This window comes from Barbatula barbatula, assembly GCF_947034865.1.
Source record: "Barbatula barbatula genome assembly, chromosome: 8".
NCBI classification, from domain to species: Eukaryota; Metazoa; Chordata; class Actinopteri; order Cypriniformes; family Nemacheilidae; genus Barbatula; species Barbatula barbatula.
This window is the reverse complement of record NC_136771.1, coordinates 24,757,258-24,774,417: the sequence shown is the minus strand read 5'-3', so window position 1 is coordinate 24,774,417 and position 17,160 is coordinate 24,757,258. Positions and strand designations below refer to the sequence as shown.

The window sequence follows — 17,160 nt, the reverse complement described above, 5'->3', positions numbered from 1 at the left end:
TATTAAAGACGTTATTTGAAGAAGCGTCCACATGCGTTTACTGGTGATTGTGAATCATTGAGTCGCTCTGCAGTTCTTTAGTTTGCTGATAAAAGAAAGAACATAAAGTCATATTTGATTCGTTTTTGCAAAGAGACGCGACAAATTAATATATTATAATTATATTTTATTATCCCGTCGTATGCCAATCTTTGTCTCACACTCCAGTCCGATAGGTGGCGGTTATTCAGCTAAACAGTAAGTTTCCTCCGCCATTAAAAAGAAGAAGAACAACATCGAGCGCTGCGTGTTTACGTCACTTTGATTTTCTCTCTTTAGTGTTTTATTGACAATAGATGAAAAATTCTCTCTCTGTTTTGTGTTGGACGCTTTGAGACTTTCACACTTTCAGAACAAACGAGAAGAAAAGTAAGAATATCGTGTTTAAATCTGATTTGTGATCAAGTGACCGATGTGTGTAAATGTTGTCTATCAACTGATAATATAACTGCTCAGTGACGACACAACAAATGAAACTAATCTCAAAACAAACATGAGTTTTAATATTGTGGAAGAAAACAAAAGTTACAAACTGTCCAGTTGTGTGTAGATTCAGCCGCTGTCATTTATAATCACAATACAAACATTATTCTGTGTGTTTGTGTGTAGATGTTGACGATGACGTCACAGATGTGCTGTAAATCAGTAGGAACTGATGTGTCCATGCTGGATATTGATGATTTCATCACAGAAATCTGTCAGCTGAAGAAAGAGGTGAAGTTACTGGAGGAAAAGCTGAGGACAAGAGGACATGAAATCAACACAGAGGTTTGGACACATTCAACATCATTGACTGTTTTTAAATGTTTCTACTTTAATGTCACTGTGACACTTTAGAGCTTTATGTCAATATATTTCCTCTCTGAACAGAAATCCAGACACACACAGGACTCCGAGCTCAGCCTCACTTTACTCTGTTATACTGACACAAACCCCACAGACGCTCAGGACACTGTGTGTGACAGTAATCACACCTTGAATCAGGATGAATCTACTGATCAAACCTCCACAGAGTCTCTGGATTCTGTCTGTAACGCTGGAGAACAGCAGATCCTGAACACCAGACCACTGAACATGTGTTCTGTCAGACTGATGGACTGCAGGAAACTGGTGGACATCAAAACACAAACCACAGAAGAAGAAGAAGAAGAAGAAGAACATCACACTGATGAAGAAGAAGAACATCACACTGATGAAGAAGATGAGAATCATGATGATGATGATTTTATTCCTTCAGGTTTGTTTCATCTGTTGTCTGATCACAATATTTCAATCTCTTGTTTCTCATCCTCAGTCAACACTGATGTAGTGTCAGATGTGCTGGAGCTTCTTCTTAACACTGTTGTGTTTGTTTCAGATGAGAGCGGTGATTCATGTTGTGATGGAGAAACGGCCTCTACATCAAAACAGCGACTGACAGCACAAACTCTTTCCTGCATCACCTGTGGAAAGACATTCAGTTCACAGAGACGTTTAGAGACACATGAGAGAAAACACACAGAACAGAAACTCTTCACCTGCAGGAGATGTGACATCAGCTTTCCTACCTTACAAGAGAAGAGACGTCATTCACAAGAGCACAGAGACGAGAAACACTTTCACTGTCAGCAGTGTGGGAGGAGTTTTAGATCTTCTTCTAGTCTGAAATGTCACATGAGGACACACACTGGAGAAAAACCTTTCCACTGCAGTGAATGTGACAAATATTTTAGCAGCAAACAATATCTTTTTACTCATAAGAGAATTCACACGGGAGAAAAACCTTACGAGTGTCCTCACTGTGAGAAGCGATTCAGCGATTCATCTAGTTTAAACATGCATGTTCGTTTGCACACTAATGAGAGACGGTATCACTGCAGTGAATGTGACAAATATTTCAGTACCAAAGCAAATCTTGTTACTCATCAGAGAATTCACACTGGAGAAAAACCACACAAGTGTCCTCACTGTGACAAGAGATTCAACCACAAACCTCATATGAAGGAACACATGCGTTTACACACCAATGAGAAACCGTATCAGTGCAGTGAATGTGGAAAAACCTTTAGACAGTCACATGGTCTGAAGGTACACCAGAGAACTCACTCTGATGAGAAACTCTATCAGTGTTCACACTGTGATAAACGTTTCCGTGAGAAATTTCATCTGATACGTCATGAGAGAATTCACACTGGAGAGAAACCTTACCTCTGCTCTCACTGTGGAAAGAGATTTTCTACACCAACTTCTTTCAGCTTTCATGAGAGAATTCACACCGGAGAGAAACTTCATCCCTGCTGTGTTTGTGGGAAGAGTTTTGCTCACCGTTCCTATTTAGCGACACATCAGAGACTTCATACTGGTGAAAGACCCTTCAAATGTTCTCAGTGTGACAAGACGTTCAATCAAGCAGTTTTCTTGAAAACCCATGAGAGAATTCACACTGGAGAGAAACCTTATCACTGCTCGGTCTGCGGCCAGAGATTCGCTCAGTTAGGAAGTTTTCGAGCTCACGAAAAGAAACATACAAAAGAACAAACTGCAGGAAAAGCCTCATAGGTTTCTGTGGCACAGTGTGAAAAGCATGTGTTATTGCAGTTGGCTTGTTCTGTGATGATGACAATCTGCACTGCACACACGCCTTAAACATGTGAGGATGAGCGTTTGTTTGAGGATTTGAAATTTTATGTTCACAATATATTTTTCTTTATATTTAGAGTGGATCCAGAACACATGTACATTTTTTTAAATTATGAAATGGGATTTATGTTTATATTGATCATCAGTGTGTAATTCATTTTAGTTGATTTGTAAAGGTTTTTTTGTCAGTAAACTGAGCCAACGTCATCCTGTCGACCCATAAACATGTTCAACACTTTATCTTACAAATTTTACTTTACAAACTGCATTTCTCCTAGCTTTGAGAATTTATTGATTTTATTTACGACAGCTTTGTTCCGTTTTATCCAGAAACACAATATAATCATAACTTTTTCTCAGATTTGACTTTAAGAAAAAATAGATATGTAAGAATTTGTTTGTATGTTATCTGAGAGATGATAAATATGTGACTCAAGAGTACAGACATACATTTGTTTTCATGTTTTATTTTCATCATTATTCTTTATTAATTTATATATATTAATGAGTTATATATTATATTATTTTCATTCTACTCTATTTGACTTTTCTTAATGCTGTTTAATCTTATGTAGGATGCTGTATTTGTATTGTGTAGATATGAGTTTTCACTGGTCTCAAGGTTCTCTATAACGAAGAAACGCAGACGAAGAAACGCAGCGTATATCATTTAATAAACTTTGCTCGTTTTATTTTCTCATCGTCTCTCGCCTGCCGTTTTCCCGTTCCTCTCTGTGTCCATCTCGTGGTTGACTGGAAGGGTCAATATCCCAATATATTTGAGTATATATCCTGTCTAATGAAACTGGGCTCAAATCCTTTAAGATCAAGAACTCATATCCATAGTTGGATCTATAGATCAAAAGAATCAAAGAATTATATTTACACAGATCCTTCTTTACGTTATGTAGAATGATATTACATAAAGAGACAACAGTAAATCACAAAAAAGTAATTCAACTGGGTTTGCAGGCGGGGTCCCAGATGGTTAAAAAATACACTTTACCATTCAATCCTACTTTATATTTTCAATCCTTAACTGTATATTTAATTAACTGAAATATATAGTCCGTTCACAGGTCATTGTTTTGTGTGATTTTAAGTAGTGTAGAAATGACAAAAATGTGTTTGAAAGAAAGAATAATGCGTATCATCTGTGAGAAGTTTGAAAAACTATCTCTGGAACGGTTTTGAGTATTTACAGTAATAAGAAGGTTCAGTTGTATTTGTATATAACTTTATATTACAATATGCATCATTATAAAGCAGCTTTACAGAAATGAACTTTTCCTGGTAAACAGTGACTAAAAAGGACATTGAACTCTTAAAATCGTACAAAAACTGTTTAAAGAAAATACACCCAGACAATGATTTGTGTCTTTTCCAAAAAGAAGGAAGTTTATTTTTGGCCAAAGAAGAGCTGACAAATAAAAGAGCAAAGAAGTCTCTTTACACAATTATTTAACCCACAATTTATACCATCTTATTAATAAACACTTTTGACTACGTGTATGAGAAACTGTCTTTCAACATATATGGGTCAGTTGTGGCCTAGTGCTTAGAGTGTTGGTCTTGTGATCAGAAGGTTCTAATCTCAGTGTCAGCAGGTCATGACTGAAGTGCCCTTGAGCAAGACACCTTACCCCTGATTGCTCTGCAGTAATGTGACACTGTATAAAACTACTTGTAAGTCGCTTTGGATAAAAGCGTCTGCCAAATGAATAAATGTAAATGTAAATATAACATCAGGAATCTGGGTGCTCATCATCAAGAAAACAACACGACCAGAACCACTGAGCCACGCAAAGTCTGTTGACATTTCACAATTTGCCATTTTTTAATCACAAATGTTTTTTAATATATAGTTTGGTGGATTTAGGCAACACAGTCTACAGAAAATTGCACAATCCTGTATGAAAAAAGATGATCCTAGCTTAACAGGTTGGTTTATCACCTTAGTAATGGTTTAAGAATAATTTTGGAACATTTCAAGAGTATTGTTAACATCATGAAACAGATTATTATACATTCAATGGCAATAATCCAACAAGTCAAAACCCAGCATTAGGCTACTCACAATGTGGTGTTTCATTTGATGCTAATGCACATTGTAGGACTATAATATTTACAGTCCTGCGTGTTCAAAATCTGGAAGGATGAGGGGAACAAACTATTTTAAAAGTAATAGAGTTTATTCATCAGATTTAAAAGTTTCTTTCCTACAGTGCTGGGTTTCCTCCTCCATACACGAGTCATCCGCTTGCATCTTCCCTGAGCAACCAATCAGGTCCTGTTGAACTCTTGCTGACCACATTCCATCCTCTGCAAAACAGCATCTGACAGGAACTCTCTGAAACCAGCCTTTGTTTGCAAGTTGAATTGCCTTCTGTGTCAATGTAATTAAACAAAATTTCAATGGTTATATAGCACACAATATGATTAAAACAAATGTTACATGATTAAAACATATCTATTAAACTTTAATCATGTCACGTGGGAAAATACATTTGATTAAAACAAAATTACTCATCCATTTCTATATCGGTCTACATTGATCTTAATTCCCACACATACCATGCAAGTCAAAGCTGTATTGTAGCAAACATTCTTCAGAATTTCTTCCCTTGTTTTAAGACCCAGACACTTCTCAGATGAAACCACACAAAGATGTCCTAATTCTTAACTTCACTAGGCGTGTTTTGTTTTTGTGTAGTTTGTAGGTAATGTCGGAATTAAGATCAATGGATAAAATCAATGAGTGTTTCTTTGTCTTTTAAGTACATTTTTGTGTGTGTGTCAAAATTATGAAGTGTTTTAAGTTTAATAGATGTGTTTTAATTATATAACCATGTGTACGCTATATAACTATTGAAAAGATGTTTCGTTAAAGTCAAGTAAAATTGCAGACAAAAGCTGGTTTCAGAAAAGTGCCCCAGTGGCCAGATGTTGTTTTCCAGAGATCGGAATGTGGTCAGTAAGTGGGGGTTGCTAAGAGAAGAGGCACGCACGCACGCACGCACGCACGCACGCACGCACGCACGCACGCACGCACGCACGCACGCACGCACGCACGCACATGCCGGACTGAATTAAAAGTCCAACAGAAAATATAAATAAACAGATGCGTAATCTAATTCTTAGAATGAATAGAAAATGTATCAGTTGACATTCTCAGCCAATGAGCGTGAAGCTGTGTCGTCAGTCAGTTGTTTCCCATCTTTTGAACAGCGCAGTCGGAGGAGAGCAACTGCGCTCGACTGCTCAATCCGACACAGCCGCCTCGCCGTCGCGAGAGTTTTTTGGCACACGTCAGCATGACGTCAGAGCAAGGCGGACATAACTCGGACACTTTTCTAACCGGCATGCATCTCGCGGTGATCACCGGTGATCGGTTCTGCGCAGATTTTGCTCATCTCAAACAAGCCTAAAGACAAACATCGAGCGCTGCGTGTTTGCATCACTTTGATTTTCTCTCTTTAGTGTTTTCATGAGTGTAAACAGAGTGTTGTGTGTGTGTAGATGTTGACGATGACGTCACAGATGTGCTGTAAATCAGTAGGAACTGATGTGTCCATGCTGGATATTGATGATTTCATCACAGAAATCTGTCAGCTGAAGAAAGAGGTGAAGTTACTGGAGGAAAAGCTGAGGACAAGAGGACATGAACTCAACACAGAGGTTTGGACACATTCAACATCATTGACTGTTTTTAAATGTTTCTACTTTAATGTCACTGTGACACTTTAGAGCTTTATGTCAATATATTTCCTCTCTGAACAGAAATCCAGACACACACAGGACTCCGAGCTCAGCCTCACTTTACTCTGTTATACTGACACAAACCCCACAGACGCTCAGGACACTGTGTGTGACAGTAATCACACCTTGAATCAGGATGAATCTACTGATCAAACCTCCACAGAGTCTCTGGATTCTGTCTGTAACGCTGGAGAACAGCAGATCCTGAACACCAGACCACTGAACATGTGTTCTGTCAGACTGATGGACTGCAGGAAACTGATGGACATCAAAACTGAACCCACATCAGAGGAAGAAGAAGAACATCATGATGATTTTGTTCCTTCGGTCAAACTGGAGAACCCGGAGATAAAAACAGAACCCAAAGCAGAAGAAGATGAGAATCATGATGATGATGATTTTATTCCTTCAGGTATGTTTCTTTTGTTGTTTTATCACAACTTAACAGTTCCTGTTCTCCCTTGAGTTACAAATGCACCAAAAAGTCAACACTGATGTAGTGTCAGATGTGCTGGAGCTTCTTCTTAACACTGTTGTGTTTGTTTCAGATGAGAGCGGTGATTCATGTTGTGATGGAGAAACGGCCTCTACATCAAAACAGCGACTGACAGCACAAACTCTTTCCTGCATCACCTGTGGAAAGACATTCAGTTCACAGAGACGTTTAGAGACACATGAGAGAAAACACACAGAACAGAAACTCTTCACCTGCAGGAGATGTGACATCAGCTTTCCTACCTTACAAGAGAAGAGACGTCATTCACAAGAGCACAGAGACAAGAAACACTTTCACTGTCAACAGTGTGGGAGACCTTGTGTCTCCGCTTCTAGTCTGATAGTTCACATGAGGACACACACTGGAGAAAAACCTTTTCACTGCAGTGAATGTGACAAATATTTCAGAAAGAAAGGAAATCTTGTTGCTCATCAGAGAATTCACACTGGAGAAAAACCGTACGCGTGTCCTCACTGTGACATGAGATTCAGCTACAGATCCTATATTAAGAGACACATGCGTGTCCACACCAATGAGAGACCGTATCAGTGCAGTGAATGTGGAAAAACCTTTAGGGAATCAGGATCTTTAATGAAACACCAAAGAACACACACTGATGAGAAACTCTATCAGTGTTCACACTGTGATAAGCGCTTCCTAACCAAATCTAATCTAATTTTTCATGAGAGAATTCACACTGGAGAGAAACCTTATAAATGTTCTCAGTGTGACAAGACGTTTGCTCGATCAGATGTCCTGAAAACCCATGAGAGAGTTCACACTGGAGAGAAACCTTATCAATGCTCTTATCATTGCTCTGACTGTGGAAAGAGCTTCTCTGTACGATCTAATTTCAGAGTTCATCAGAGAATCCATACAGGAGAAAAACCTTACCAATGTTTTTATTGTGACAAGAAGTTTGCTCAACAACCTGTCCTGAAATCCCATGAGAGAACTCACACTGGAGAAAAACCTTATCAATGCTCCATCTGTGGAAAAAGCTTTTCTCAACAAAGTAATCTCAAAGTTCATGAGAGAACTCACACTGGAGAGAAATCTTATCACTGCTTCATCTGTGGAAAAAGCTTTGCTCAACGAAATAATCTCAAAGTTCATGAGAGAATTCACACTCGAGAGAAACCTTCTCACTGCTCCATCTGTGGCAAGAGATTTGCTTATTTAAAAAATCTTCAGACTCATCAGAAGAAACATGCTGAAGAACAAACTGCACTGGAATCATCATAGTGTCTTTTATTATTTTGATCTATCATTGGTTCCTGATCCTGAGTACCCCAGCACTGCACATTTCCCATATTTCTCTAATCAAACACACCTGTTTCAACTCATCAGATGGTTAGTAAAGACCTCAGATGAGTTTGTCAGATTAGAATAAAAAATGTGCAGTGCAGGACCAGGATTGACTGATCTACAGCATCATCTACACTATATCCTTGGAATCATTTTTCTTGAACTCGAAGTTTGGTTTTCTTGTGAAATTCATGTTCTCTAATCTTTTTTACATGAATCAGATGGATCTTTTTATCCGCAAGTCATTATTTTTGTCCTAATGAAAGAATGGAAATGAACCTGTGTTGTGTTCTATGAGTTTCTTCTTTGTATGTTCTGATTTACAGCATATATTTTGGTGTTTTGTTGTTCTGGTGATCCACCAGTCCGTATACAAGATATAACAATTGAGGTGATGTTGATTTACATGCTGCAGAACAAACATGTTTTTGTACTTTTGACTAAAGATGTTGATTATATTTACAAAATTTTATTTGCCATCGTAATTAAATGTAGTTACTCAGATCTTCTTAATTCTTTACTTATATTCCCTAAATTCATCAGGTATATTTCAAAGATTTCACAACTATTCAATTGACTCAATGTTTTAAATGTAAAAATGTTATTTAAAAATAACTATATCACTGTCTCTTTGATTACTGGATTCTGATTGGCAGGAAGGTGTGCATTACAACCATTTAACGCATGGCTAGCTGTGTATTATCCCTTACGTTAATAATAAACTGGAACGGGAAGTGCTTCTAAACCAGTCAAACACACTTTTACATGAACTTTCAAAAACCAACTAAAAACATGCCTGTTCTGCCTGTCCTTTATTTTTTATGTTTTATTTCTAATTGTCTTTTATGTTGTTCATTCGCTCCCTTGCTTCCTCCAGCTTTAATACTTCTAGTTACATGATCTTGTAAACTATCGGCACTGTTTTGCGTGTTGACAAAATGTTATATGCTCTCATACTTTGTAAGTCGCTTTGGATAAAAGCGTCTGCCGAGTGAATAAATGTAATATACATACACATACTTCATTGTTTTTGAGGCGAGAAACCAGATCAGTTTTATGCTGCTCAGTTAACTTCAACATCTATACACTATGTCTGAGGTACAGTGATGTTTTATTACAAATGCTTATGACAGATACGTGTTCACAAGGAAAATTATTACAGTTTTGGAAAAATACATTATTTTCAGAAAGCAACTATTATATACACCATTTCAAATATATTGAGTTATTGTATTATTGCTCATATATTATTGCTATATACCTTATTGATCCTAAACTCTTTGTAAGTGGCTTTGGTTAAAGCCTCTGCTAAATGTGAATAAACTCTGATGACGTTGAAAAGTATTCCCTTAATGTTTACATGTATGTCTGTGACTCTGACTATCATATGTTGTATCATTTGAAAGCTTAGAGTCACTAGTTTCTGGAGAAGTGCACCCATTTTGCATTTGTTGTACATAAAATAACTTATTTAGACTGATATTCATCATATGTAATAGCCCCTTTAAAATCATGTATGTATATGACCAGTAACATTTTTCATAACGCTCAAATATGCTCAAGTAATATATATATTGAAAGCGCTTATTCTACAGAATATAAATATCCAGTTGGATTTATTGGTATTTTACCACAGATCGAATGCAAGTTGAATGAATTTTGATGTCACAAATGCTTTTCTCGTTCGGTTGACATCCTGATTCAAGGTGTGATTACTGTCACACACAGTTTATAAAAGTTTATCACAAACCGTCATGAAGGAGTTTTGAGTGACAAGAAGCCCTATGAGAAGAAACAGTTTCACTGTCAGCAGTGTGGGAAGAATTGTGTCTCCTTCTCTAAGATGAAGATTCACATGAGGACACACACTGGAGAAAAGCCTTACCACTGCAGTGAATGTGGAAATAATTTTAGAGACAAATGAAATCTTGTTACTCATCAGAGAATTCACACGGGAGAAAAACCATACGCATGTCCTCACTGTGACAAGAGATTCAACCATTTATCTGATGTTAAGAAACACATGCGTGTCCACACCAATGAGAGACCGTATCAGTGCAGTGAATGTGGAAAAACCTTAAAGTGTTCGGATTCTTTAAAGTCACACCAAAGAACACACTCTGATGAGAAACTCTATCAGTGTTCACACTGTGATAAACTTTCCCTAAAAAAATCTAATCTAATAACTCATGAGAGAGTTCACACTGGAGAGAAACCTTATCAATGCTCCATCTGCAGTGAGAGATTCACTTATTTAGGAAGTTTTAATTCTCATCAGAAGAAACATGCTGAAGAACAAACTGCACTGGAATCATCATAGTGTCTTATGTTTTAAGGGGTTTCATTAACACTGTATATAATCTGAAATCATTTTCTTTTAATTGGTTTGAATTGGTCAGTGAGAGTCTTCAACTGCAGGTCTTTGTTTGTCTCTTTTATGAACGCAAATGAATCAATTTTGTGTTGTATTTCTCATTAGTAACTTCTTGTTCATATGACGGTTTGTAGTCCTCTTTTGGCTGCTTTGACATACAAATCAGAATAATCTCATCGAGGGCTTGTCCAGCATGCATCTAATGGTTACCTGGTATATTATCTTGATTATTATCAGATTTATAATAAGTTATAATATATAAGAAATAATATAATACGGTTTTATGAGGGCTTTCATTTGCATCTTCTGAGTCTAATGGAAATGTTCTGATGGCACAGAATTTGTTGCGTTGTGTTTATTTAAATCTGAAAGTAAACTGTGCTGGAAGTTCAATAAATGTTTCAAAAACAAAGTCACTGTTGCTGTTTTCCAAATCTTTATATTTTTCTGACAGCAATACAAACACATTCATATTTTGTGTGTGTGGTACAATGTTCCATATTTAAAATCATTAATCACACTGCGATCAGATCAGAGGGATTCGTGTTGTTTTCAGGCGGTCCTGTGAAATTGAACCAATCAGATGACGACTGAAGTGTTTCCAGAAAAGTGTGTTTAATGCATCAGACGTTTAGCCAACGGAACGTCGGCAATATGCACGTTTGCGACAATTTTAAGATTTCACAGCATTAAAACGAGTTTATGTATGAAATGATCTTTGTTAGTGTTGAGTGTGATGTGTCTCCAGTCCAGCAGGAGTCGCTCTGCAGCTCTTCAGTCCGCCGATAAACACACTAAAGAAAGAAAGAAAGACAAACATCGAGCGCTGCGTGTTTACATCACTTTGATTTTCTCTCTTTAGTGTTTTCATGAGTGTAAACAGAGTGTTGTGTGTGTGTAGATGTTGAAGATGACGTCACAGTCGGATGAGATGTGCTCCAGACACACACAGGACTCGACACCACTGAACATGTGTTCTGTCAGACTGATGGACTGCAGGAAACTGATGGACATCAAAACACAAACCACAGAAGAAGAAAAAGAAGAAGAACAGACTGACGAGAACGAAAATCCTGGTGATGGTTTTTATTCCTTCTGTTGTCTTTTCCTAAATCTTTTTCGAGGGGCTGAGTTTGTATTTCCCGTTTTGGTACTATGAGTGAATGAATGAAACCTGTCATTGTTACTGACTGGACAAATAAACATTAACATTTGTAGTTACTATTTTATGTCTGACAACAGAATAATTAAATATGTAAGACTTTATGTAAATATGTAAACAACAACGCCTTTTTTAGGCATTCCACTGTTGAAAAAAACAGCATGTGCTGGTTTGACCAGCTTAAACCAGCTAAAGACAGCATCAAAACATACCTAAACCAGCATATGCTTTTTGTGGAAAACGAATCTCAGTTCACAATATTATTTCTGTGTTTGAACTTTGTGTAAATATAAGTCAAAAGAGATTATTAACACTGTTGTGTTTGTTTCATCTGTTGTCTGATCACAATATTTCAATCTCTTGTTTCTCATCCTCAGTCAACACTGATGTAGTGTCAGATGTGCTGGAGCTTCTTCTTAACACTGTTGTGTTTGTTTCAGATGAGAGCGGTGATTCATGTTGTGATGGAGAAACGGCCTCTACATCAAAACAGCGACTGACAGCACAAACTCTTTCCTGCATCACCTGTGGAAAGACATTCAGTTCACAGAGACGTTTAGAGACACATGAGAGAAAACACACAGAACAGAAACACAGGAGCTTTCCTACCTTACAAGAGAAGAAACGTCGTTCAAAACTGCACGGAGAGAAAAAGCAGTTTCACTGTCAGCAGTGTGGAAAGAGTTTTCTCTCCTATTCTACTCTGAGAGTTCACATGAAGACACACAGTGATGAAAAACCTTTCCACTGCAGTGAATGTGACAAATATTTCAGAACCAAAGCATGTTTTGTTGCTCATCAGAGAATTCACACAGGAGAAAAACCACACAAGTGTCCTCACTGTGACAAGAGATTCGGCCGTAAAACTCATCTAAACAGACACATGCGTGTACACACCGATGAGAGACCGTATCAGTGCAGTGAATGTGGAAAAACCTTCAAGCAGTTAAACGGTCTGGAGACACACCAACAGAAACACTCTGAGGAGAAACTCTATAAGTGTTCACACTGTGATAAAAGTTTCCATCAGAAATCTCTGTTGATACGCCATGAGAGAGTTCACACCGGAGAGAAACCTTACCTCTGCTCTCACTGTGGAAAGAGATTTTCTACATCAAGTACTTTCAGCATTCATAAGAGAATTCACACTGGAGAAAAACCTTATCACTGCAGTGTTTGTGGGAAGAGTTTCACTACACACGGTACCTACTCGAGGCACAAGAGAATTCATACAGGAGAAAGACTTTACAAATGTTCTCAGTGTGACAAGACGTTCAATCAGTCGAGTGGCTTAAAAACCCATCAGAGAATTCACACTGGAGAGAAACCTTATCACTGCTCCATCTGCAGTGAGAGATTCACTTATTTAGGAAGTCTTCAGACTCATCAGAAGAAACATGCTGAAGAACAAACTGCACTGGAATCATCATAGTGTCTTGTGTTTTAAGGGGTTTCATTAACACTGTATATAATCTGAAATCATTTAGCTTTAACTGATCAAAAGAAAATTATTTTCACAAGATGACAGGATTATAAAGAGAACTGTGAGTTTGAGTTGGTCAGTGAAGGTCTTCAACTGCAGGTGTTTTTGTTGTCATGTTTTGTTGGGAATTGACCTGTGTTGTGTTGTTTGTCTAATTAGTAACTTCAGATCACAATTCGTAGTTAATGATTTATATGTGAGATAGATATTGTGTGAGCAATCGTATTTTCAATTTCTGAATGATTATTTAGTCTCATTCTCAAGTGCTTCAAAATAATGATTATTGACCTTCCCCTCGCTGTAGAGGCTGCTTGTTTATGACTTTTCCAAAGTTTCATGATGACTTTTCCAAAGATTCATTTTTTGCAACTTTTCAAAGTCTTCTCGTCCTTCTGATATGATAGATGGAATTGTGTTGGAAGTAAACACTGCTGAAAGTTTAATAACTGCTAAGAACAAAGTCGTCATTACTGTATTCCTGCGCGATATTCAGCAGTTAAAGTTGTACAAAATCACCACCGTATTTATTTATTCATTCATGGTCTCTCATTCTTGTGGATCGCCCATTCTGTATCCTGCCTTATTTTGAGGGCAACTGCCAAACAATTTAAATTCTAATTGCCTTATTAATTAATACCTTAAACACTGTTTTAGTAAATTATTAAAATCAAAGCTTTATACAATTCAATACATTTAGTTTTTAGAAGAAACTTAAGACCACGCTGACCAATAGATGACATCAGAACACTGTGTGGTACGGATGTTGCTCCCAATGTTGGTTCAAAGGCAATATTGTGAAAGCAAAAACCTTCACCACGCAATCTAGAATCTTCATTATTTTAATTTGGGTAACGAGTAACCGCATGGTTGAAATGGTCTTGTTTTTATTTTAGTTACAAAGAACATAAAATTTTTCAACAGCTGCGAAGTACACTACAGAACAAACCATTTAAAAATACAAAGAGAAAAAAAACTAAGAAATACTAAAACTCACACAGGTTTAAGATCTTAATAGCCTTTCATGGTCACAAACAAAACCATAAAGTTTCAATGCAGTGATTGTGCTTAAAAATACCACGTTAAAATACATAAAAGCACATTATTATTTACAGTTAAGCCAATCACCACAAAGATAAATCGTCGTGTGTGTTTCTCTCTCCAGTCCAGCAGGAGTCGCTCTGCAGCTCTTCAGTCCGCCGATAAACACACTAAAGAAAGAAAGAAAGACAAACATCGAGCGCTGCGTGTTTACATCACTTTGATTTTCTCTCTTTAGTGTTTTCATGAGTGTAAACAGAGTGTTGTGTGTGTTTGTGTGTATGTTTGTGTTTAGGTGTTGACGATGACGTCACAGTCGGATGAGATGTGCTCCAGACACACACAGGACTCGGAGCTCAGCCTCACTTTACTCTGTTATACTGACACAAACCCCACAGACGCTCAGGACACTGTGTGTGACAGTAATCACACCTTGAATCAGGATGAATCTACTGATCAAACCTCCACAGAGTCTCTGGATTCTGTCTGTAACGCTGGAGAACAGCAGATCCTGAACACCAGACCACTGAACATGTGTTCTGTCAGACTGATTGGGGCTGATGGGAAACTGATGGAGATCAAAACTGAACCCGAAGTAAAGGAAGAACAAATCGATGAAGAAGATGAGAATCGTGATGATGATGATGATAAAGTCACATCAGGTAAGTTTTTATTATGTAGACATGATATGGATTCTTGGTTTAATGAGTATTTTGTGTCGCTCGAGTCACAAGTCAAATAACACTAAAGCTCTTTTGAAATGAAGCAGAACCCACATCAGAGGAACATCAAACTGATGAAGACGAGGAGGAGGAGGAGGAGGATGATGATGATGATGATGATTTTATTCCTTCAGGTTTGTTTCTTCTTTTAATGTTGTTCATCTGTTTATGACATTTGACTGTGGTGTGAATTTCTGATGTTTCAGAGGACCTTGCATCAACTTGAGTCACAAGTGAAATAAGACATTAACGCTTTTATAATGCTCACATTTATCTGAAGCCTTTGAAGGGAAACTTCCGTTTATCCACATGTGAACTCTGGAGAGAAGAAATGCAAGATTATGAGAATTTTCATCTTATGCTCCAAACAGCTTTAGTTACTTTGTATATCAGCAAATAACGGGATACATGTTTCCTGTAAAACAAATGAAATTAAATCAGTTTTATAGTCGGATCACCATCAGCACGTTCTGGGAGCGAGCTCCATATAATGCAGAATGCGGGAATTTAAAGTCCCCATGAACCAGAAGTTGAGATCCCGTACCTGCCGAACCTGCTGTTTTATCTCTGTTTAATGCTTTCCTGTCAGCTCTATACTGTCCTGTCCAAATAAAAGTGTAAAAAAACACCAAAAATATAGCTTTAAAAAATTGATTAACAGTGGAAGGTCAAGTTACTGTGTAAGCGCGGACATTTTAAATAATATTTTAAAGAAAAAAAGACATCATGTGAAATGGTTCTTTGTTATGTTATTAACTTATTCCAGAAAATGGAATCGGAGAAGATCGTTTGCTGATTAAAGCAAGTAATGCACAAACATATTATATTAGACTATTAAGTGTTTGTCCAGAACAGGGTGGACATTTGAAGTCATACTTAAAATTGTAAGAAGTGCTTATGCTTAAGCTTGACCTGTCGTGTTTCCTTCAGATGAGAGCAGTGATGGAGAAACGGAAGAGGACAGAGGGATTCAAAGGGGGGAAAAAAAGCACGAGTGTCCTCACTGTCAGAAGAGATTTTACACTGCATCTTGTTTTGAAAGACACGTGCGTGTACACACCGATGAGAGGCGATATCAGTGCAGCGAATGTGGAAAAATCTTTAAATATTCCGGTAGTTTGAAATCGCATCAAAAACTACACTCTGAGGAGAAACTCTTTCAGTGTTCATACTGTGACAAACGCTTCCGTCAAAAAGCTCATCTGACGCTACATGAGAGAACTCACACTGGAGAGAAACCTTACCTCTGCTCTGACTGTGGAAAGAGCTTTTCAAATTCAAGTGCTTTCAGAGATCATCAGAGAACCCACACTGGAGAAAAACCTTATCACTGCAGTGTTTGTGGGAAGAGCTTTTCAACTTCACGTAGTTTCAGAGATCATCAGAGAGTTCACACTGGAGAAAAACCTTTTTCCTGCAGTTTTTGTGGGAAGTGTTTCAGTCGACGTGACAATTTAAGGACACACAAGAGACTTCACACTGGAGAAAAACCTTATAAATGCTGTCAGTGTGACAAGGCGTTTACTCAACGAGTTCTTCTGAAACTCCATCAGAAAGTTCACACAGGAGAGAAATCCACCAGATAATCTGCGGAGGGACATTCACTTATTTAGGAGGTTTTCAGACTCAACAGAAGAAACATGCTGGAAACAATCTGTCACAAGAGCAGGAAAACCTTCATGAAAGATTTAGACAAACATAATTTACATGTAATGCTTAATTTTGTTTTCTTAATTGATGTCATCTCTAGATCTTTGAGGAAGACCCTTCAAATGTTTTAAGTGTATGTCGAATCAGTAACTTCTTGTTCCGTGTGTAGTTAATGATTCACATATGCACCAAATATGTTGTGCATTATCATTCATTCGTAATGGTACAGTTGTTACAGTAGTATATTGTCACAGTCCTGTCATCTCATTATAGTTCTTCACACTCACTGCTGTCTCAAAGCTCCAGAATCTCAAAATCAAGCACGGGTGTAAGATCATTGTCCTGTCTAGATATAGCTACAGTGAGTAACATCATGCCTCTTGTGCCATATCTGTGTTTCAGACACACCATAACCATAACCTTTCCTTTCAAACAAACAAGAGTCTCTTTTGCCGTCAACATTCTTAATTTGCTACAAAACAGACCTGACAGTTTTAAACCAGTGTAAAA

At 37.6% G+C, this 17,160-nt stretch overlaps 3 protein-coding genes across 3 annotated transcripts; all 3 read left to right on the top strand.

Annotated features, from left to right (window-relative positions):
- The first annotated feature begins 284 nt into the window (after positions 1–284).
- Positions 285–3,134, top strand: LOC306897185 (uncharacterized protein). The gene is made up of 4 exons (XM_079461725.1): positions 285–408; positions 649–807; positions 910–1,276; positions 1,397–3,134. The coding sequence occupies exons 2-4, from the start codon at positions 649–651 to the stop codon at positions 2,575–2,577; spliced, it is 1,707 nt and encodes a 568-aa protein (XP_079317851.1). The 5' UTR covers positions 285–408; the 3' UTR covers positions 2,578–3,134.
- A 2,846-nt stretch (positions 3,135–5,980) lies between these two features.
- LOC306897182 (uncharacterized protein) lies at positions 5,981–9,558 on the top strand. The gene is made up of 3 exons (XM_079461722.1): positions 5,981–6,336; positions 6,439–6,829; positions 6,966–9,558. Exons 1-3 carry the CDS (start codon positions 6,178–6,180, stop codon positions 8,156–8,158), a joined length of 1,743 nt encoding a protein of 580 aa, XP_079317848.1. The 5' UTR covers positions 5,981–6,177; the 3' UTR covers positions 8,159–9,558.
- Positions 9,559–11,500: 1,942 nt separating this feature from the next.
- On the top strand, positions 11,501–16,715 carry LOC306897758 (uncharacterized protein). Its single transcript, XM_079462749.1, has 6 exons — positions 11,501–11,671; positions 12,198–13,188; positions 14,403–14,484; positions 14,574–14,940; positions 15,048–15,134; positions 15,931–16,715. The coding sequence occupies exons 1-6, from the start codon at positions 11,506–11,508 to the stop codon at positions 16,584–16,586; spliced, it is 2,349 nt and encodes a 782-aa protein (XP_079318875.1). The 5' UTR covers positions 11,501–11,505; the 3' UTR covers positions 16,587–16,715.
- The last annotated feature ends 445 nt before the right edge of the window (positions 16,716–17,160 follow it).

Coding starts and splice junctions, on each gene's coding strand:
- LOC306897758 (XM_079462749.1), top strand. CDS start 11,506: ATGACGTCACAGTCGGATGAGATGTGCTCCAGACACACACAGGACTCG. Junction 13,189..14,402: donor ACTGCACTGGAATCATCATA/GTGTCTTGTGTT, acceptor TTCTCTCTCCAG/TCCAGCAGGAGTCGCTCTGC. Junction 14,485..14,573: donor AGACAAACATCGAGCGCTGC/GTGTTTACATCA, acceptor GTTTGTGTTTAG/GTGTTGACGATGACGTCACA.
- LOC306897185 (XM_079461725.1), top strand. CDS start 649: ATGTTGACGATGACGTCACAGATGTGCTGTAAATCAGTAGGAACTGAT. Junction 808..909: donor GACATGAAATCAACACAGAG/GTTTGGACACAT, acceptor CTCTCTGAACAG/AAATCCAGACACACACAGGA. Junction 1,277..1,396: donor TGATGATTTTATTCCTTCAG/GTTTGTTTCATC, acceptor TGTTTGTTTCAG/ATGAGAGCGGTGATTCATGT.
- LOC306897182 (XM_079461722.1), top strand. CDS start 6,178: ATGTTGACGATGACGTCACAGATGTGCTGTAAATCAGTAGGAACTGAT. Junction 6,337..6,438: donor GACATGAACTCAACACAGAG/GTTTGGACACAT, acceptor CTCTCTGAACAG/AAATCCAGACACACACAGGA. Junction 6,830..6,965: donor TGATGATTTTATTCCTTCAG/GTATGTTTCTTT, acceptor TGTTTGTTTCAG/ATGAGAGCGGTGATTCATGT.